The sequence below is a fragment of the Patagioenas fasciata genome, chromosome Z (assembly GCF_037038585.1).
Source record: "Patagioenas fasciata isolate bPatFas1 chromosome Z, bPatFas1.hap1, whole genome shotgun sequence".
NCBI classification, from domain to species: Eukaryota; Metazoa; Chordata; class Aves; order Columbiformes; family Columbidae; genus Patagioenas; species Patagioenas fasciata.
The window spans coordinates 70,381,042-70,404,031 of record NC_092560.1 but is presented as its reverse complement, the minus strand read 5'-3'; the positions used below and the strand labels follow the sequence as shown (position 1 = coordinate 70,404,031).

At 43.8% G+C, this 22,990-nt stretch overlaps 1 protein-coding gene across 1 annotated transcript; it reads right to left on the bottom strand.

Moving 5' to 3' along the window:
- Positions 1 to 8,465: 8,465 nt before the first annotated feature.
- Positions 8,466 to 22,302, bottom strand: ENC1 (ectodermal-neural cortex 1). Its single transcript, XM_065860724.2, has 3 exons — positions 22,013 to 22,302; positions 15,478 to 17,290; positions 8,466 to 11,751 (listed from the first exon to the last, which is right to left on the bottom strand). Exon 2 carries the CDS (start codon positions 17,276 to 17,278, stop codon positions 15,509 to 15,511), a length of 1,770 nt encoding a protein of 589 aa, XP_065716796.1. The 5' UTR covers positions 17,279 to 17,290; positions 22,013 to 22,302; the 3' UTR covers positions 8,466 to 11,751; positions 15,478 to 15,508.
- Between the last annotated feature and the right edge of the window lie 688 nt (positions 22,303 to 22,990).

Here is a 22,990-nt window from a genome sequence, read left to right as displayed (position 1 = left end):
ATGCTCCACAAGAGACTCTAAATTTAGAAGCCATATTATAATACATTATTCCCGTTTTAATTTAGTACCAAATCTTGGTTAGATGGGTCATAGTTAGCCTCTTATCAGCTTATACAAACCATACACATTCACTGTAAACAACTTCAATAAAACTACTACTAAAATGTCATTTAAGCAGATGGTTTTAAAAAGATAAACATTTGTATATTTTTAAAACACAGCTGAATTGAACAGATACAGTGAATGATCTGATGGGAGACTGTTGAGACATACCCGGAGTGCTCAGCGACAGCACAAGAGGCAGTGGGTACAAATTGAAATACAATAAAATCCGTTTAAACACAAGCAAAAATATTTCACTGTGAGGGTGGTAAAACACTGGCATGGGTTACACAGAGAGGTTGTAGCATCTCCATCCTTGGACATATTCAAACCTGACTGGACATGGCCCCAAGGAATTAGATGAGGTTGGTGTTGCTGGGAGCTTGGGTGGAGGCTGGACTGCATCATCTCCAGAAGATCCTTCCAATCTCAGCCCTTCTGGATTTGATGGCTGTGTGATGCTTGAACATGCTGTATTTTCAGCTCTTCATACTAATAAAACTATTAAATTGTTATATGCACCATTTTCCAGAACCTGCATGTACACAGTTCCTGGGTTCAGATCTTCTGTCCCTTGCTGCAGGCTCAGGTGACAGATGAGGTGGAAGCAGAGTGTTCCCCTGAGCTGTGGCTGCTGACAGACAATAATTGAGACTGGCCACAGGTCGCTGTGGAAAGGCAGTATTCAATCAAGGTGATTTCAAGGAAACCCTTTTGTATCCAGGAAAGCAAAGAGAAACTTCTCAGGAAGGTCAGTTAGGCCACGGGTGTCCGCTGCAGGGTTTCTTGCAACTGCTCTGATGCATTTTGTGAGGTGATTAATCCATGCAGAATGCTGTACTAGGGTAACAACGGTCTAACCCAGCTTGAGGGCAGCCCCAGTATAGGCACCTGGTCTCAACATATGCTCAGCAGTAACATCGCATTCACTGAGCAGTTCTCCATCAGAGGTGCTGCTGGTGTTTGACAGCACCACAGAATGGGTGGATCACTAGTTGTCATGGCCATGAGAATGGAAAGAAACCAATTTAAGACTTTTGTATCTAATTGTTCACAAATATTGTGAACTGTCAGACTGGAATGTCAAGGTCACTAAACAGCTATTTTCTTCCTGTTTATTCAGAGAAAAAAAAAAAAAAGTAATGGCATTTCTCTCTCTTTAAATACACTTCTTAGCAACCTGGTGGAAAGTATTCTATATTTTTTTTAATTAAAATTGTATTGTTTATATGCTTGGTATTAGGATTTTCCAAGCCATTTTAGTTGCTTTCTCCCTATCATGTTTTTCAAGCACCTTAGCATTACCACAGGTAATCTCTGTTTGTCACGGGAACAATATTTTTGATGCTCTTAAAAGAAAAACTAAACTGTTTAGCCAGTCCTTCAACACTTTATATCAGTACCCTGCAGTGCCCCATCATGAAACTGTTTCCTATTAGCATGGGCCTCAGCCCTGCAAGTGACAGATGCTAATGTTATGGTCCCTGAATGAATCCACTGAACTCAACAGGAGTACTCAGGCTGTGTGAAGTTAAGCACACACAGATAAGCTCACAGGTTAAAGGTTGTATCTGAGATGACAAGGGGAAAGTTAAGGCATTTCATAGGCCAGTTTTTAATCAGAATAGCTGAAAAAAAATAAAAAGGAGAAAACGTGTTTGTCTGCTTTAGTGATTGTCCTGGTTTTGTTAAAAACAAGTTTCTCTTTTAGTGAATTTGCCTGTCAGCTAAAGCCTTTGTATTAGCTGAATTTTCCTGGAAAACCAGATACATGTTTTGGTAAACATAGCAATGGAATGCGAAGTTATTGATAAGCATGAATGCACCTCTTGCCAGAGGGGCAACAAGAAATAGGTGACCAAGAAACTGACCAACAGAGTATAGCACCCCATTCACGTGAATACTTCATATAAAAGTGGGAGATCATGAGGATCTCGTCCCTTTTTCCTTATGGTCGACATCAGGAGAGGACCTTGCTGGTCGTCCCTGCAAACCGAGGCCTAGTGAGAGACTGAATGCAGCTCCGGTTGGCTGCAGAGTCCAATCCAGGACTTTGGGTGCTGGCTCTGCAGTTGCTGGGACTTTTCAAGATTGGTTTTGTATATTTTGTATTATTTTCTCTATTCTTATTAGTAGCATTAGTAAAACATTTTTAATTTTTCCAATTCTCTTCTCTCTGACCTTCTTTCCCTCCTGATCGCCTGTCCTGAGTGGGAAGGGGAAGAGGGAGGGGCTGAAGGGGGAAGTTGGGGGGAGAGGGGGCTGGCAATACATCTGCCACAGTTTTATTGTCATACCGCAATCAAAACCTTGACAGTGATGAAAGTTTGCTATTAGAACTAAGTAAAAAGTTACTCTTACACCTTTTTATTTAAAAATTTGTTCTTGTTATGAGGCTTGACTGTACAATTGTCTAAACAGCCAGCTGGTTTACCTCCGAATTTATAAAGTTCATATCACAGTTTTGAAAGTTTTTTTCTAACCATAAATATTTCTCCTTCTTGCAACTTTGAAATGGATTAGAGCAAGAGGAGGAAATTATTTTTTCTTCCCAGGATCAAAGTAGCTACAAGGAGTGAGAAAATGTGTCTCAGATTATTGCAGCTGCATTTGTAGTTATCTGAAGTTGAGCCTCAGCACAGAGTCAAGATCCAGGGCAACATCCTCAGTTCCTGGGTCTGCAATCAGCTCTCAGCCATCTGTCCACCAGGGCCAGCAATTACAGCAAGACCATTTCTCCCCATTTTCTGTCTGTGGCACCAGACAAGCAATGCCAAACAATAGCTCGACACAACCCTGAACAAGGCAGAGGCTTGAAGTGAGCATGCTCTACCCTTTCCCCAAAGCGAGATGGACCCATAGGCTTTTGATCAATAAAGTCATATTTTATTATAGCATCAGATAAAATGACTTTTACATAGAAAGCACCAAAAGCACAGTGTGAGGTGAACAAGATGGAGATGCTAGGACAGAAATACCATGTTTTCTTGGAGGAAGAGTGTGAAACAGAAAAATGTTTATTCTTTCCTGAAGCTTTGCCTGCTAGTCCAGCAACTGTGAGTGTTGAAGAAGCTTCACAAAATCTCATCTGGGTCCCTAAAAACTCTCTTCTTCCAGCATCTTGGAGGCTTTGTGTTAGGTCTGCTCCAACTGGAAAAAAGCTCCCGAACTTCTTCAGGTGCTGCAGCCACCTTGTGTGCTATCAACACCTCTGTCTCTACCTCCCGGGCTGCACACCCAGAGCATCTCCCACAATAAACTGCCTTTTTTCCTCAGCAGATCTCCCTTCAACCCACAGTATGTACTTCACTGCAGTGCTGCACAGGAGGTTCCACTTAAATATGAGAAGAAACTTCTTCACAGTGAGGGTGACAGACACTGGAACAGGCTGCCCAGGGGGGTTGTGGAGTCTCCTTTTCTGGAGACATTCAAAATTCACCTGGATACCTTCCTGTGTAACCTCATCTGAATGTTCCTGCTCTGGCAGGGGGATGGGACTAGATGATCTTTTGAGGTTCCTTCCAATCACTGACATTCTGTGATTCTGTGACACAAACAGGTGGGTTTCCCAGCCACTGCCAAGTCACACTTAGAAAAAATGTTCCACTTTTGCATAGAAAACCAAACAAACTAAATGCCCATCACAAGGATATTGGCAAAGAAAACATCTGCAAAAAACATCAGGAGAGGAAAGACAGGTTTACCTACTCTGTGACTAGAGGAGTGGTATTTTCATCTGGGTGAGAGGTAGGCAGAAGGGTACTGTTTCTATGAACTTAAACCAATTTGCTGAAAATGCAAAGTAGCTGACAGATCCTGACATACATCACCACTGGTAACAGGGAGGGTGTTTGGAGGCCTGGGAGCAGGGCAAGGTGGTCCCTACAAGAGCATCTGCATGCACCCAACTGTTCCAGAACCCCATTTGCAGGATCAAAGATGAAAGGCTTTTTTCAGCTAAACAGAAGAGAACATTCATCAGCACTGATGACTAACCCTTTTAAAGCTAACAAAACACTAGCTAACGCAACACATTGGATCTTACATTATGACATGAGTATTTTCAGAGTTTTTGCAAAGTTAACCAGAAACAGCTAGATACAGGCCTGTGCCAAACAAGGTTGCAAACAGCTAATAGCCACCAGCCATGTGAAAAAGGGGGTAAATCTCTGCTATTCAGGTAAAGCCAGACAAAAGCAGATCCTCTGCAGGATTATCAGGCTGTGGAACACATTCAATAGCAGTATGTAAGCAAATGCCATTGAAAGCTTTTCACATCCCTTCCTCCTAACATCTGCAAGATTTGTTGCTTTCCACATCTAACTGTATGGGCTGGGGCAATGGATCTAGGAGGAGTTTATGCAGGAATGAGCTGAAAGAGCAAAGATGGAGATGAAGGAAACTAAGGGTCAAGTTGGCATGGAAATGAAAGTTGGACTGCTACTCTGTGTGCCCAGGGACACTTCCACCAACCCACTGACCTCCTCTTGCTCAGCTGCCTCCCATACCTTGAGATGGGCCCTCCAGTATCTGAATCCCTTTACAGTGAGCTTCAGGTTTAAACTACTATTTCCAACATCTGTAAGACAGGATGCTTCTATTTTTGGAGCGGAGAAGATCAAAAGTCCCAACTGCATCTTTCTTTTGCTCAGTACCTCTCCGTACTGGTAAGGATGTCAAGGAGCAGGATAACATTTTGAGTTTGTGTAAACACTCTGCAACCAGCAGCTCCCCAAACCTGACTCCTTCCTATCAGCACTCTTTAGCTAAAGAGTAGCCATCTGCCTGAAAGGACTGTTGTCCCTCACCACTACATAAAAAGACAGCTCACTTGTGTTTACCTTGTGGCAAGTTGTCCCTACTTCTGTTAGTCCTGGGAGAAAGCATCTCTGTAAATAGTTTAACTTCTTCTCAAGCCAATTAACGACATGAATGGGACAAGTTTTCACAGCCAATCTTGCAAACCAGCCTGACACTGGTTCACTGGCCCAGTGCTGTCATTCAGAAGAAGGTGCCAGGAGACCTGAGGAGATTGCTGAGACACCTGTTGCATCCTTTGACAAATCCCCCCTGCCCTGGTCTTCTGGCCCAAGGCTGGGACTAAATATTTTTGCTCCCTCACAAACCTATTGTCAGCATGAAATATGATGAGGTATGTTGAAATCTCATGGAAAGAACTGCAGATTCGTAAAATCTTAGTTTGTATTTGTGACTCTGGCCTCTATAAATACATAATTGCAATTAAGTAACACAGTCAGCCATAAACTTTACCTCTGAATCAGGGCACAGACTATGACCCACAAATTCCACAGTGATTACAAAATATTTAATGAACTTCTTCTAAGACACAAGCCTTAAGTAATTTACTAAATGTCTGATAATGCAAGAGTAGGATTAGGAGGGGTTCTGGCAGAAATTCCAGTGGTTTTGCCTGCTTCACAGCTCCCCATCGCTTCAGAGATAGAGATTATGGTTTCTGGGGTAACTAGACACACACACACAAAAAAAGGACACATTGTCTAATCTGGTTTCCTGAGACTATCAGAGCATTGTCGGGCCAGAAGCATAGTCTAAACACGATTAAGAAAGAGATTTGTAACTTATTTAACCACTCATTTTAATTCATAGCCATGCCTTACGTACATTTTTCGTTTTAAGGGTTATTCTCATATTTAAATATATGGTTTCTAACAAATAGCGACACTTCAAATTCACAGACAATTATAAAGTCACATAGAGGACAGATGGTTCTGTTGTGTATGTGCATATGGTACCACTGAGGGCGTTTGTGCTTTGCTTCATGCCACACCCACACATAAAAGTAAAGATTTGAATAAACATATAATTTTTCTATGATATTTACATTTCTATATGCTTTATGTGCATACACAGATGACCATTTCAGATTGCAGCTTTTCACTCTGTGGCAGGGAGTAAATTACACAGGTCTTAGAGCAGTATAAGGACCAAAAGAGATGATATGCCAGTGAAGTTGAGAACTAGAGGTCCTTTAAAGAGGAGACTTCGTCTCATTCAGTATTTGCTAGCCAAAGCTATAGACACAGGTATGTGTTCCCACGTGGACACTCAATCTGTGTCTTTGTGACAGAGCTCTGCTCCATTTTCTTTTTCTGAAACCAGAAGACACCTTGCTCCCACCGCAAAGCCTGCAGGGCACAGCCACTGCCTGCCCTCAGGCACATCAACCTCTCTTCAGTCACACGGGCACTCCTGCCCTCCTCTCTCCACACTTCTAAAGCTTTGTGTCATGGCACCTGAAGGATCAGCGTGTTTCCACCTTTTCATGACCCATCTTGTACACTTATCACGGTTTGGGAGACTCAGAGACAGCATTTCTTCCTCCGCCTTCAATAGCATTTAGGTCACTAATGCTAGGTGAGACATCCAGGACCTAAACATGATGTTACTCGGACATCCTGGCTGGGGCAATGGCACTGCATTAAACCACGCTCAAGAATGTTCCCAGGCACTGGAAGGCAATTGTCAGTTCTGCTAAACAGTTTGAGCAGCCCTGGCATGTTTTTGTTTGATGCCAACCTGCACTTCTCTGGAGCATTCCTGGGTTGGGTTCAGGAGCCAGAGCTCTCCAGTGGGCAACCCCAGCAGCTCGTGTGCAGCCACCCTGTCTTGCCAGGGTGAGGGGCTGCTCAAAGAGCTCACAGCTGTTTTGTGCCACCAGGCCTCAGTGCCAGAGACTGTTCCCAGGCATGTTCAATTCACCGGCACACACAGAGCGTGTGAGGCTTCCCCAGATCACAGCTGATCACACAGGTATGCTTGCTGGAGTCGTATTCTCTGCTATTGAGCTTACCCCCCACTAATAATTCAAGGCATTTAGTATTCATACTTACGGTGAATGCAGACAATGCCTTGCAGGTGTCTGTTTTACAGTTTATCAGTCGTTTTAAATCTAAATGTAATTATCTATTCAAAATTCTCACCATAAACATTAGACCTCCAGTATGAGAACTCTTCCACATTCAAGAGTCAAGCAAAGGAGTTTGAATCCACAACCAGATAAAAGTCCTCCAATAAGTAAGCTGACACCCTAAAATGACACCAGTGAATCATTCTACAGCCATCTGTTCTTGCCCAGTGCTGCTGTAAGCATCCCAAGCCCTGGTGAAATGCAAATTAAAAAAAGAAACAGCCCAGGTTACTGTCCACCAAAGAACTTGCATTGAGCACTGTAACTGATTTTACCTTATCCTGTTCTGTTGAAAGGCTGTTTTCTTCCAGTATTCTCAAACACAGGTTAACTGTGCAGTGCTGAGGCCTGAAAGTCACTTAATACTACACTGTGGGCTTGACTCTTTTTAGGCAAATAAACCCTTCTAAGAAACCTGTGACTTTCACGGGGCAGCTGCAGGAATTTTAACAGAGGTAGATTAGAAAATTTCAGAAAACTTAATTCTTGTAGAAAGCAATACTTCCTGATACTGCCTTGCCTTTCTCTCTCTCTCTGCTAAACAAGCACTACAATTTCATTTCCAAGGTGAGGAACTCAGGTGCTCGGCCACACAAGTCACACTGTACAGGCCAGTGATGGTAAGCGAAGCATCAATATTCTCCCTGCGCTGTGCTGTGACCTGTGGACACCTTCCGTTATACTTCCTCCTTCAGAGCTGCATTGGCGAGGGATTAGATGGAAGGTACTGACACAACCCAAGCAAGGACAAAAGGCCCTGTTCCTTTGCTCCAAAGCAAGATGCACACTTGAGGAAAACCCTCTTCTAATCAGGACAGCAGACCTGAGCAAGTGAACCTTGAGGGTGTGTATATGAATGCCCCTGCATGACATTATTTTAGACCTGGATATTGGTCAGCAACACTTTAAGGCCATGGAGGTGCTAAGCCAACATAGAAAATCAACAGCATGAACCAAAAAAACCCCCAAACAAACGAACAAAAAAACCCCACCAAAAAAAACCACCAACAAGCAAAACAAAACACACACACACAAAAAAAGAACAAAAACAAACAAAAAAAAGCCAGCCACCCTGCATATACATAAAAACATAACCAAGCTTAAAAGATCAAAGAGTTTGGCTATATGCGTGTATTGTATAGAACAACTGGAATGTTTTACACCGCCAGCATTTTTTGCCTTGAGAATAATTCGGAATGATTCAAGATGCGTAATTTCACTTCCAAGTCATATCGGGCATTAGCTAAACTGTACTGCAAGCACCAACAAACTTGCATTTCCTGTTCCTAAATGTTTTGAGGCGCTCCAGTTTTTACTGCTGAACTTTCAGATAGAGATCACAGTAACAGCAGCAGAACAGAACAAAGGGAAGGGAAGTGCAGCTGAAGCAGAAGCTTAAACCAAAGCAGTAAACTCATGTTGTCGATGCGCTTTTATTAAGAGGACACGGAAAGGACATTATAAAGGATTCAAAGCATTTTTGGGTGGGGAGTAAGAGGAGAAAGTGATAACACTTGAAATAAATATTCCATGGAGATAAAATCTCTAATAATTTATTGACCTTCAGTTTCACATTGTGAAAAAAAAAAAAAAAAATGCAAGTTTTACAAAACCTTAAGATGTAGTAGCAAACAAAAAGACACAACATAGACAATTTTACTTCTTCACTTGCACAGTTTTCTTTTAGCACATGAACCACATTTTCAATAGCCAGGAAAGGGAACATTATTCTGCTCTAATCACTCTTATTCAGACAGGTGTCAAACCAAGAGAAAAGAGGCTGCACAATTATACCAGAAGAGGAAGGCTGTCCTTTGTTGCATGTTTCTACAGCAACCAGCCTGCAAAATAAGAGGAACCTTCCCATCTTATGCCAGGGTTTTTGTGTGCACTCCGCTGTGAACTGCATTTGCTTCAAAGTGTGGGGTGTTTTGCAGGACAGGAATGGTCAAGTAGCTAGCCAGGATTCCCACATAAATTCAAAGAGCAACAGCCTAGCGTATTCCCTGCAGAGCCAGAGGCCCACCCTGACTTCAGCTTCCTTCAGCCTGCACACAGGAATTAATCGAGGACTTGAAAGCAGACCACAACTTGGGAAACAGATGTAGAAAATTCTTCCCACTTTTGGAAGTTGCACGGTGCTACAAAACAGATTCTGCAAGCTAAGTGGTTAGATGCAGCACAGCTTCACATCTGGGTTCTAATCAGCTTGACAGAAAAAGCAGGTATGAAATCTACATGCCCTTCTTCAAACAAGGGGGCCCTGGACACCCGGTTCTTCCCTTCCTCATACCTCATGCAGTCACCAGCGCCTGGGGAGAGGACATGCAAAGCACAGGAATTCTGATTTTATGGCTCTCTTCACACTCCCAGGAGTGATCCACAAGATGAAAGGCAACAGTAATTCAAGGCTGTTTGCTTCAACAGGGCAACCTGTGCAAGTACAGGAATATAGAAAGGAGATATACTCTATCTAAAACGTGTTCCTATTGCTTAAAAGCCATCTAAGAGAGAAGAACTAATACTTCGGGGGAGGGAGAGAGGAAAGGCTGTGGGTTTAAACACTTTTTTAATCTATCAAGAAATCAGTTTAACCAGAGAAACTACAATTGTTCACATCTAGCTGGGCCTCACCCTTTAAAAAACTGCTAATGCCTTTGCTAATTAATCAACGTTGTCTCAGTACTCACAGAACTCCAAATACTTTATTTCTGAAATGTAAGGGTCTACTCAAAACAGCAAGTCAAATGTAAGGCAGCACAGAGAAACTTCCAGTGACCAGTGTAAACACTTTCAGATGACAAAGCTTTCACAGATACAGCTACATCACTGTCACACAAAAAGGCAAGCATCACCAATGTGACTATTCTTGTTTTGCATGCACACATGCAGCTGTTTACTTATACTGTAGCACACACCCATCATGTTACTGAATGTGCCAGTTAAGTTGGGCTCCAGAAACATTTAGGAAAAAACCACAATACAATACATGCTTCATAACAGGATCTGGCAAAGAAAGCACCTGCATAACATAAGCTTCTGAAATCCAGAATAAAAAGAGTAGCTTCAGCTGTCTCAATACAAGACTGATAAGAAACAAATTTATTAAAAAAAATAAAAAATATATATATAACAAAAATCAAAGTTTGGTTTCTCAGGATTGTATCTGACGCTTCTGAGCAACCAAGTGTTTAAAGACACACCTGGCTAAGAAAAATAAAAGGCAGCAGAGTCAGAGGGCTACTTTTCAGATTAAGAGGTTTGAAATTCATTTTATATCCCCATGAGAATTTTGCTAGAGCACTTGGGTCTTGGACACCTGGGCACTCAGCTGATCATCTGAAATCCAGATGGATGAGGCAATCCAGTCAGTGCAAAATTGCTGCTCTTTTTTTTTTTTTTCTTTTTGTTAAGACTTCATCACTAACCTATCTTGAGGCTTTTTGAATCACCATATCCACTCATTCAGTTCAATGTGGTTATACTGTAGGTACCCCTCTTCCAACCCAATAAATAAATAAATAACTTTGGACAATGACTTCATCTGGGCTTGGTATCCAGAAGCTCTTCCACAGTATTTGCGTTGCAATCAGGAAGCTGCACAAAGAGAGAGCTGCAAGAGATTTTGGCTGTTTCCAGATTAGAAATTGAAAGGCATTACCAACAAATGAAATGTAGCAAGGACACCATCTACAAGATACATCACATGCAACCTGGGGAGCTGGTAGCCTGAGAAAGTGACCTCCATGGCTTCTTCCTTTAGTACATGTGTAATTTAAGATCCCACCTTGTAATCCTTCCATTTCTGACAGGGAAGCCACCCCTCCCTCCCACCTCCAACTGTTACCCAACAGTTTTCTTTCTTTGTGCAGCAAGAGCAAGTCAGAGATCACAAAATGTGCAAAACATACAACAATTCACACAGGCCCTTTCAACATAAAGACAATTGCAGGCATTGTTTCAGCATGCAAGCACTGAACAATAAATAACTATATCTACAAGTAACATAACAGGAACAGGACAGCTTGAATTACTTATAAATACAGGGAGGAAAGGGAACAAGGAGCATTTGGGGGATGTCATTTTTTCCCCACTGTTGCAAAAACTTTTCACCACTAGGATGTTCCTTATCAAGTGGAAGGTCACTCAGAGCACAGAGGACAATGCAATGCGGGACCTACAAGATGCTGTAGGCACTGCCCACAGACAAGCACGCTCCAGCAAGCAGAGCTCAGCAGCAACACCACTGTATCTTCATGCACAGCAGCGTCTCACTGTTTCAGACCTGGCCTGCTTCCCTTGCAGCTGGCTCTGGCGCTTCAAACCACCACAAAGAGAGGTGACAACCATTTCAAATTTCACATACAAACAGCAGAGTCCATGGAAATGGAGTGCTGGGTGCTGCACAGCTCATTTAAGTTCTGTCTCTTCTTCTCCTTTGAAGGACTGATTAATATTAGCATTAATCCACAATTGCTAGTACTAGGACCACATCATAGATTCATCCATTTGTATCTGAGCCTTGTGCTGAAGCACTGAAGACAGGTTTTTTTCCTCCAATTCCTCCATGTCTAGGTTAGATAATTTACAAGGTGCAGATGATTTTCTTCAAATGCAAGAGACACTGGATGATTTTTCTTCATCGAAACTGCTTCTCCAGATCTGAGGTTCCAATTCTCTTCTCCAAATGGAGGAATAAACTAAAAGCATAAGGAAAGAGAAAAAAAGAAAAAAGAAAAAAAAAGGAGAGAAAACACTTAAAGGGTTTTGCTGAGACAATGTACCATAAGGTTTCTGTTAGGTGTCAAAGAAAATCTAAAAGCTAGGCTTAGGATAAAATCCAGTTGATGGGCTTCCCTGCTGCACCAACACCTCAGTGTTCCTGTGTCATGCATAGCCAAGTACCGATAAAGAAGTCAAACAAGAACATAATTATTTAGGGTCAGATTCTGCCTTAATTATTCTACTAGCCTTACTCTGCACACATCCTACTGACCCAAGAAATAATTCAATTTTTTTGCTTTAAATTCAGTCATTTGAAACCGAAATCAAGCTGTCCAAATACAGTTCAATGTGATGGGCTCTGTATCCCGCATACTTAAACATTTTTATGTTCCCCCAAAATGTTAAGGGTTTGTGGATTTGTTTTAAGCAGACATAATCTTGTGCAATTTCTCTTCCACAAAAGGCCATATGAACACTTAGTGCAATGAGTTTTTTCTATTCCTGGGCCAAGGCAAACCTGGTTGGAGTAGAGCAGAAGGGCAGGTGAAGGTGTCTCAACCCAATGCCTCCATTCAACATGAAGAACTCTGAATTTAATTTATTCACAATATAGAAAAGGACATATAATCCCCTTAGGTAAAACATATCTACCCTTCCTGAGAGCAACAGTCTGTATCATTTCTTTCCACACAGCAATGCACCACACACCAATAAGTCCATCACAGTCTTCTATAGAAATTGATGTTTCATTGAGAAATTCACCATTTGGATGCTGAGATTGTGCTTTGCTTTTTCACTATGAAGCTGTATTAAAATGCCAGTTTCCAAACCACTATCAGCTCATCACAGTCACTTCTGACAGCACTGCTAGAATATTAGGAGGCAAATCCTACATCATTACAATGCCAAGGAGTTCCAATGAACTTGCACTAAACGTACCACCTCCCTCTGAAGCTAAGGAAAACAGGGAACACTCACAGGAAACACTGCAGCCTATATAACAGCCCAGAGCACCAAGACTTTTTGCAACTGTGTGCTTGAAACAGACTATCTTCATTATATCTAAAAAAGTCTCAGCACTTACTGTTGATTAGTCTGTGCTAGACATTCTTCAGGGTAGCGTGTCATTCTTCCCACTGAAACACATGTATGAATATTGCAGCCAAAACAATGTTTCCTGTCATGAGATGAACTTTAAAAAAATAATAAACCGTTCCAAAATGGATGGGAAAAAAAAATCCCCAACCTAATCAAAAGCCCCAAGTTTGAGGAATGGGACTAAGCAGACTGAACTCTTCCAAAAGCTGTCAGACTGGGGCCACACAGTGCCATGAAAACAGAGGGTAATCAGAAGTAATTTCCTTTTTGTCCCTCCTACCCACTGACAAAGCAGCAGGAGTCAGTAGGAAAAAAAAAAAAAACAACAAAACAACAACCCACTACTTGCTGGCTGAGCACACAGCATTGGAGATTTCAGTCTATGGCTCTGTTCAGCCGGTTATCTTGTGTGTTAAGTCAGTTATTTTGTGTGTTAGTGAAGCTAAAACAGTGGCTTTTAACAAGATACTGCAAAGCAAAGGAAAGCTTTTACCACCGTTACATTCTGAAGACTCTTTTTGAAAATAAAACACTCCCTCTCATGTACTATAAACTTCAGAACAATTAAGTTGGTCTCAGAAGAATAAGTCAATATTTTTCTTGGCACAGGTCTGAGTCCAGGCATTCAATACTGTTGGTCTGACAACAGTGGGAACTGCTGAAAGACAGTAATAATAGAAATTAACTGAAGATGTCAAGAAGTTGTTTCCAGCTAGGGAGGAAGCCACTGCACAGAAATCAGGGCTTCCATTTGCTGGTGGCTGTCGGGGTGCGACTGCTGCCAGCACCCAGGATCTGGTAAGCCTCAAGGGTTCAGCGTTGCCTTCCTACAAGTAAGTCTGAGAATAACAAAGCAAGGAGTGAGGGCAGTGTCTTCAAGAGAAACAAGCACCTGACGGCACAAAGCAGCACAATTTCACACTGGATTTCCACACTGACCTGCCGCTTTGCACAGGCTCAGCCTTCTATTCTTCACTCAACTAAGGCTCCCAGTCAGCTGAAAAATAGCTACAAGATGAATCCTCAGTGTACCACAGAGAAAGGAATTTCACAACTACCCTACATTTCTAGGTATATGCTTGTATCTACATTGCTTCAAAGGCATTTGGGTTTCATGTTACTGCAAGAGTCAAGCTAATGTCTCCCAGCTGCAGAAGGCACCAGAAAAAAAGATATTACCAGTTCCAAACAGAAGAACCCAGGGATGTCTTTATATACAAGCTGTTCTTCCCATCTTCTAGAGAACCTCCACCAGTATGGACTTCTGGGTAACCCAGATGCAAATGCAGAGTGTGTTTAATCACTGCAACTGTATTTATTTGCCTTGTTCCTTCTAACTTGTCTGACTTGATGGTACCACTATACACTGTTCAACTCCAACAAGAAATTACCAGTCACAGGGCATGGATTATTTAGGACTAAGTATGCCACTATATTTGTTTGGTTGGCTGATGGTAACCCTGACTCTGTACTGAAGTCTCAAGCGGGGAGCAGGGGGAAAGAACAACAAAACACTAAGGGGACTCTGCCAGATTTGTTGCAAAATACATAGACTAATTGTTCTGGAAAAATGCCAGTGATTTATTTAAAGTGACGTAACTGTAGAAAAGATAAAAAATAAGAAAAAAAAAAAACAGTAACAGTCAAAGTAACAGTTAGTAGTGAGGATGAAAAAACAGATTTGAAAAATATTGGTAAAATGTGTATGTACTCGGTTTTTTTTAGTGCTTTTTTATGAACATTTTCTCCCCTCAGAAATTCACAACAATCAAACTTGCAAAGCCAAATTCAGACTTGCTTGTGAGAAGATACAATGCTGAAGTTGCATCTGGTAAGAGCTTGGCCCATTATGTATAATTAAATTGTTTTGGAACATTGTGTGCTATAGACTAGTAATTATTGCAGCCAGCAATATTAATTATATGTCTTTCTGACACTATATCTAGTCCAACATATATGACCATAAGTATTTAAAAAAAAATCTGTATTTTGAAGTGTATCAATGGAGCAAATGTAACCTTAGCCTATGCAGATGCAACCATGCTGTCTAGGTGAGATGGAAAATTAGGCCTGAAGTGCCTGTAAAACACCTTTCATAAGACAGCAAGTTTCCCCAAAGTCTGTCTGCATGGAAAAAGCATGCTGCCTGTCTGGAAATTCAAGTGAATTCACTATCAGGCTTCACTTCAGAGTTTATAGTATCTTTTTTAGGTTCTGTTACTGGATATAGAGTGACCTAGCCTCTGTAGTCAGGAAAACAGTGCCGAACCCTTGTTTAGCATGCATTTAGTACTTAAATGCAGAGCAAGATTCAACTTCCAAAATATTATCTGCATTTCCCCACAAGCTGGAAACATTATTTTTGCTCAGTCGTTTACATCTAAATCATGTAGGAAAAGGCCTCAAAGAGAAACAGGTGCAAGATACGTGGCAAAGCATCTGGCTTTGCCACAGACATTGGTGCCTGTTTTACAATAGCCTGTGAGCATACACCTCAGTTACTCCAGCTGTAAAACTGAATATACTCACCCTCCTCAGAGCTGCTGCTGAAAAGCTTTGTGAACAGCATGGTTAGAGTGGAATTCAAAGGTGCTATTTCTTACCTGATAATTTGTAGTTGCAACATACACACAATTATGAGGGGAGGTGCTTCCATGTGCTGACAAACGCTGTGGGAATTAACGAATAGGGCACAGTTGTTATGCTGTTCCATACATCCAATGTGGGATCATAGCAGTCCAACGTTTTGCACCTCTGAATGCCAAAGTAGCCTCCAACCACGTACAATTTGTTTCCAGATGCCACTGCATGGCAGCTCATTCGCTTAGCGGTCACATCTCCCACCTTAGTCCACTGGTATGTCTCACTGTTGAATTTATAAGCAGAGCATGCAGAGAATTCAGTATCTCCACCCATAATAAAAATCTGGTTACCCAGAACAGCTGCAGCTGTGTAGCGCCAGGGCTGGGGGCAGGTGGCTGGTACTGTCCATCTGTTTTCACACTGATCATAGCACTGAACTTTGGGCAGCTTGTCATGGCTAACACTAGTACCTCCAAAAGCAAACAGCTTAAGCTTTGCACTGACTACAGCTGCATTGCTTACTCCCTCTCGCAGTGGGGCAACCATGGTCCATTTGTTGGTCACAGGGTCATATTGTTCTACTTGTTTTAAGGATACTGAAGGGGAAGCTGGCAGGCAACCAGTTGCTGCAGTGTGTCCTCCTACTACATATAAACAGTGCTTAAGTTCAGCAGAGCCATGCCCAAACCTAGCAACCAGCATGGGAGCGGCCTTCGACCACTCCTCATGAAGGGTGTCATACACCCATACATCTTTGGAGACTCCATTTTCTGACCCTCGTCCCCCAGTGATATACACTTTGCAGCCTATGGCACAAGCGCTAAACTCTTTCCGTGGACTTGGTATGTCAGCCTTTGGAATAATCTCCTTTGCCTTTTGGTCCACCAAGTACAACTTGTCACACATAAAGGTTTGGCCACCCAAAAGGAAAAGTGAATGGCCAGTTTTACGGGGTCTGGCACACAAACTAGTGACCACCCCATCATTCTGTAATATCTTTAACTTGCATCTTATTGATTCTTCTACAATCTCTTTGCTTTTCCTTTGCTTGGTGATAAGTTCTTCCATGGCCACGTTCTCCATAAGGTATATGGCTGGTAAGAGGGCCAGTCTCACTGTCTGCAACAGCTCAGGCAGATAACAGTGACGCTTACTCAGGTCATAGTTGACCCAGTTGATAGCTGATTCATATACCAGCCTTTCATCTTCGGTTTCTAATTCTTCACTGGAAAGGAGCTGCACTACCATGTCTTTTGGCAGCTGGAGGAAGTCTTCACCTTTACTGATACTCTGGAAGTTGCTAAGGCACATCCTCCAAGAGAGTTCGTACAGCTTGGTGCACTGGTGAGCATCCGACAGCAGCAGCATGCCAAGACAGTTGGTCGGATGAAGGTTTTTCTCCAGAAATTCTGCACAAGCATCCCGAATGTCCTGAAACTCCAGCATGTCACCAGCCTCCAGCAGCGACTCCGCATTCTCCTCGTTGATGATGACCCTGGAGGAATATGCATAGTCCAGAAGAAGCTCCAGGACTTCTGGGTGAATAGAATTATGAAAGTTGACTTCACTGTCCTGGCTTTCTTTCAATCCTCCACTGAACATTGCTTCAAAATAGCGGCTACAAGCAGCTAGAACAGCTCTGTGGCAGGGGAATGATCTGTTCCCAGCATGGAGAAGTACGTCTGTAAAGAGACGCTGCTGACGCAGAAGGTTCAGGTGAGTAAGGACACTATCAGCATAAGATGACTTGTGGAACAAGTATATGTTTATGGAGCCAGTACTGGCCCTAGATTTGCGATTTTCATGCATGCTGACTGACATTTTCTTTCACACCTATAAACAAAGAAAAAATTAATAAGATTAATGAGACAGTTAAATTCATTATTATTTTTTACATATCAAAAAGTGTATCTACTATTCACTGTAAGATGGGGAAAAAGCTTTAATTTATAGAGGAGTGGACAGAGAATTGCATCTACCTTTAGCATGTGTTTATTTTTTTGTAAGATGAGTTTCATAAATGACATACTGTAAATTCATTGCCCAAGAGCAGGTTTATCTTGGGAAACCTGATCTCCAACTTTCACAGCAATACAGTAAGCAAGTAAGTCAGAGGAGAAAGAAAAGGAACCAGGACTGATTTTCTCACCCTTCCCCAACCTAGACCAGCTGATTCAGTACATACGTACACATGCACATGCTTGAAACATTCTGCTGTACTGAATCATAGCAGAAAGAGCTACCAGACAGAATACCTAAGGAATGTCAAAAGCTGCACACGGAACAAAAAACATACTAATCCCATTAGGAAGCTTCCCTTTTGGTATAATGATTCCATACGCAACAGCAGAGAGTGAAAAAAGGGAATTTTAAAATTAAAACCTAGCAATTATCGCAAATTTAGACTTGTGAAACCATAAAAAAAAAAAAAGACAAGCGAATTTTAGAGATTACATCTTGAACTCTGCCAGTGGCCACCTGCTATGGTGATACGGCATATACACAGGCAGTCAGCAGAAAAATGTGTTTTGACCATCGGCTGAAGTCACCCAGGCATCACCTCTGAAGCTACCTTGAGAGTCAGGTACCCAGAACACAGGCCATTCGTTCATTCTGCGGTTTGGAGGAGGCATAAAACAGAAGACACATCCTGTCCTACCCTAGTCCTAACAAACAACACTATTCGGCCTCTGTTTGGAGATGAATGTTACTGTTACCTGCCATCATATGCAGGCAGATGTATTATTACACCAGCAAGTTTCCAGATTTAATTAAGAGTCAAACCAAAACAGTATGGAGGGGAAATGGAGGAATACAAGTAGCCATTTAACACCAAAGGTCGAAAAGCCACAGTGCAAGTAAAAGGAGATAAAGCATACAGAGCTGTGCCTGTGTTTGGGGCTCTAATAATCCCACTTCTCTCTCTGCAAACTGCAGAGGAATCTTGGAGAAAGAAGAGAACCAAAATTCCCTCATTATGTTGACATTTGCATGCCCGGAGTCCCTTTTACTGCACCTTCAAATGAGGAACATAGCAAAAGCCTACCTGGGAAGCACCCAATGCCCAAATTCAGACCATGACCTGAGGCCACTTGTGAAGGTTTTTAATGTGGATATAGTTCCCTCCCTGAGACTCAACCATTTTCATATTCCTGAGCATGTTTAAGCAGTACAGAACTGTACAACTCTAGTCCCACATTTCATGCTTCAAGATGACACAAGAGCTTTACAAGTCTCAGAAAAAGAATTTTTTTTTTAATTAAATACATGTATTTTTCTAGCTTCATGTGACCAGAACCTTCAACAAAATCAAAACCCATAGATGATTAATTTCAGCAGTGGACTCCATTTCAGAACAAGCTATCTGCAGATATCAAACACGCAACATCTGCAGATTAACTGCAGCATAGCCACTACCATCCTCCTTGCTAGTTGTGCTAACCTACAAAATAATTGATTCACGACCTGGAACAGCAAGTTTGTGACACACCTTTCCCTCCAGTCAGAGAAAAAATGACCCTCAAACCAACATCAATTAAGGAACAAAGAGACCCCTTACTGTAAAACAACCATAGCCCATTTCCTTTAATCTGGAACGTGAGTTCCCCAATGAAATTTAATGGATTGAAAAGAACAAGCAACACAGCTCAATATACAGTACTCAACCCAAAATCCTCCAAAACAGAGAAGAATCCTTCCCATCAAAGTCACAACTTAGAATATCTGCCTCACTCTACTATGCAAAAGTTTGGAAAGGTATTCTTTAAGTGCTCCCTAGATCAACCTATTCAATGCACTAAGTATGGAACAAGATAAAGAGGCTGGTAAGTCTTCACAAATCCTTTTAAAAAGAAAACTAAATTACCTTTAATGCAATTGTATTGTCTGGCAAATAAAGACTCAGATGGCATTCAAGGATTGTGAGCACTAATCTCAGACTAAAATTGCCCACTGAATCTATAGCCAAAAAGATTATACTGACCATATCCAGATTGAAACCTGCTGGAACTGAAGAATTACAGAAAGGTTCACAGTTCGAAATATTAGTCCACAAGCAGTCTGGTGACACAGATGGGAAGGTGAACCCCTGCAATTTTTTCAAACTTTTCCAGGCACCTTACCATTTAAAATGCTATTACAACACACTGCAAAGCATCCACTGGATCTCTACGGATTGGCTTTCCTCACACTGAGGACCTGCTCCTGCAAGGTTTCCTCACCAGTGAGCAGGGTGAGAGCTAAACACCTACCATCAGAGACAACAGAGTCACCAGGATCTAAAGACGCTCCATTGTCCCCCTGCCCTCCATCCCAATCAACTGAATGTGTAGATACCACAGTCTAGGCGTGTCAGGATCTCTATGGAAACACGGTTCCTCTTATCCCCCTACATATTGGGGGAATTCAGTGTACTGAAAACTTCCTGTCATTATTATTCACACAAGGTTCAGAAATAAGGCAGGTAAAGTTCATGTCAGAAGCTGCAAACACAGACATTCAGATCTTTCAGCGGGCTCTGTACTCCCGCGAGCACCACTTCCTCAGCATTATTCAGAATGAGCCCATAACCACAACAAAATAAAGGCAAACATAAAAAACCCACCCTGCAGTTATGCCTGTGTTGGAGGCTAGTGAGCTACAGACCATATGCAGAGGGGAGGAACGGATCACTGCGTGTTACCCAAGCCCACCCACAGCCATAGTAACCAACACCACTGTAAAATAAAATATTTTAAAATAAAAATAAATTATAAGAGCAACTCTCAAAGAGCTACTGAAAAAGGCACTTAGTGTTCCAATCCACTAAAACAGAAGATTTGGTCTTTCAGTGAGCAAAGCCATCTCTCACAAAGCACTTGCAGATTTCACGCATGCTGGTCTTTAACTGTTCCAGTAACACTGCCTTTATCATCACAATGTCACCGACTGAGAAGAATTCTAAGTATGCCAATTCACATTTAGGATAAGCTAACATATTTCCCCAAATAGAACAAAGATACGTATCTATAACTATCTTTTTCCTTCACTGTGGTTGCTGAGATGAGTTCACACGTGGACTAGCTGAACAAGCACTCTTACCAGCAATTATAATAATTTACTAACAGGTAGTGTTTCTGTAAACATCCTTTTGCAGTTTCTGACAATTAGCTCAGTCCTGAATCTTACAAGAACATTAAAATGTATAAATGACATCTCTGATTTCTCTATTTAGTGTTGGAAATTATGCAATCCTCAAATACTTCAGCAGAGATAACTTAAAGTCAGTAAGCAAATGTTCATCTTGAATAATATGAGTCAACTCCCTTCAGGCATTTTTTCCTTAGAAATAATAACATTTGTATCTAAAAGACAAGAAGTGGTCAGTAAACTACAGATATAGATTTTATCTAGGAACAGAGGTTGAACCAAGACTTTGATTTATAATTACACTTCAACAGGCTACTTGTCACAGCAGCCCGATAGTAAACACGACTTTAAACAACAGACTCCCTGCCCTCCTTAACAGCTCTGCACTATGCAGGTATCAGCCTAAATCAAATGAAAAATCACGTATTTTCAAATTACTGATACATCCTTGATGTAGGTTCATTTTAATGTGACTCTAATTACATGGTGGTGGTTGTAGTTTTGTTTAGAATCAGTAAAACTGCTGAAGGAGAGGAAACCTCCTAAGCATCCCATCGATTTACCTAACACCGCTTTCAGTTGCTAAATCTGCAGCGATACTATCAGTTTTGCAGAATCAAACCTCTAGCACAAAGTCAGTGGCTTCCTAGGACCTGAAGCGAGATGGAAAGCAGAACACGCTGCTCCTGCTAGGAATGCACTACCGCTCACCACACGCAGACAAAGAAACCCAACTCTAAATTCCCCCCAGTTCACTCTGTCATAACGCCTAAACAATTCCGTCTATGAGAAGAAACCTGCTGGGTTTCTTCCGGACCTGATAAAGAAACAGCAAGGGAAGTTAAAACGCATTTGGTTTCCTTTATAGAGCAACAACCACGTGCGAAAGTTTCTGTACCAGCGCAGGGAGAGCCGCGTCGCAGGCAGCTCCGGGCGCAGCGAGGCGCTCGCTCGCTGCCCTGCGCTGCCGCACGCCCGCTGAGGGATGGGATGCTCCGGACCTCCCGGCGCGCCGAGAAGGCTGAAGCGCACCGGTGAGGCTAGCAGCCCTCCTGACAGGAGCCGGCACCGTCCGAGAGCAGCCGCATACCGGAGACAACAGCTATCGAGAAGGTCTAACCACCGGCCACTCAGCGCCCTCCTGCCTGCAGAAGTGGCGATGATTCCTCGGCACTTCAGGCTGAGCGGAGGAGGGCCGGGCTCTGGCTGTGCCGGGGACAAGCAGGGCAGCCCGGCTCCAGCCGGAGCGGTACCGCAGGGCCCCGCGGGCGCGGACTCAGCAGCTCTGCAGCCAGCGCGTACCCAGGCAGCGCCTGTCCCAAGTGGGCGGCAGCTCGGACCCCGCAGCCCGGCAAGAGGGGTCGCCCCCTGCCCCGCTGCCCCCCGACCGCGGCCGGCGCTGCAACAGGTCGGCGGGCACCGACTTACAGCAGCGGTTTCTGCGCGAACGCGGACGTCCCTGTGCCTCGGCGGGCTTCTCAGCGCCGCGCATGAGAGATGAACGCGGCTGCCGGCTCGGCGGTCCCACGGAGAGGCGGCCGGGCAGACAGCGCTGCCGGGAGCCGCGCAGCGCCGGGCAGAGGTAGTGTAGCTGGCGGGAGGCGGGCCGCGGAAGAAGGGCGGGAGGTAGGAAACGGGAACGGAAGGAAGGAAGAACGAATGCCGCCGCTGCTGCTGGCACCGCCGGCTGCAGCTCTGCCCCAGCGGCGGCGCGGAGAACGGGTATATGGGCTGGGGGCGGGGGAGTGTTTATGCAAAGCGGGTGAGTGACAGGCGGGGGAGGGACCGGAGGAAGAGGGTAGCGCTCTCACAGGAGTTGCTGTCCCGGCCGGCGGCAGGGAAGGTGCGGAGATGGCACCGCGACGCCCCGCCGCGGGCTGCAGGTCGCCTTCCCCTGCCCGCGGGGTTAGCCGGACCAGCCTCCCGCTGTACGGGCTAGTGCAGACCCCGCGATCCCGGCATCTGCACCCCGGCCGTAGGGCGAGCCCTGCCTGCGGGGCGGCACTTCGCGGAGCTAGGCGGGGGTTCCTTGGGGCGCCGCGCTGCCAGTGCTCGCAGCGCTCGGAGGGAAGGAGGGGGCGCGCACCGCTTTGCAGCCACTGAAATAACTGTACGGGGTGGGGAAGAGCCGAACGCAGGGTGCGCTACCGTGCGGGGGGACCCGAGGGCTGGAGCCGGGGGCTGCGCTGCCCGTGGCCCGCACGGCATGCCCTGCTGGCTGCGACGGAGCCCGGAGGGGAGCCGAGCGAAGCAGGCGCTGGGAGCCCCTCCGCAACGCCCCGACAAGCGGCCGGGGGCGCCGTTGCCGAGCGCTGCCCGTCCCGGCGGCCGCGGGGCTGCGGTTGAGCGGCTTTCGTTGCGCTCTCATGAGGCCTTCGGAACGCTAGCGCTTCACAGCTACACACT

Excerpts from the sequence above, each read along its gene's own strand:
- ENC1 (XM_065860724.2), bottom strand. The coding sequence starts at position 17,278 with ATGTCAGTCAGCATGCATGAAAATCGCAAATCTAGGGCCAGTACTGGC.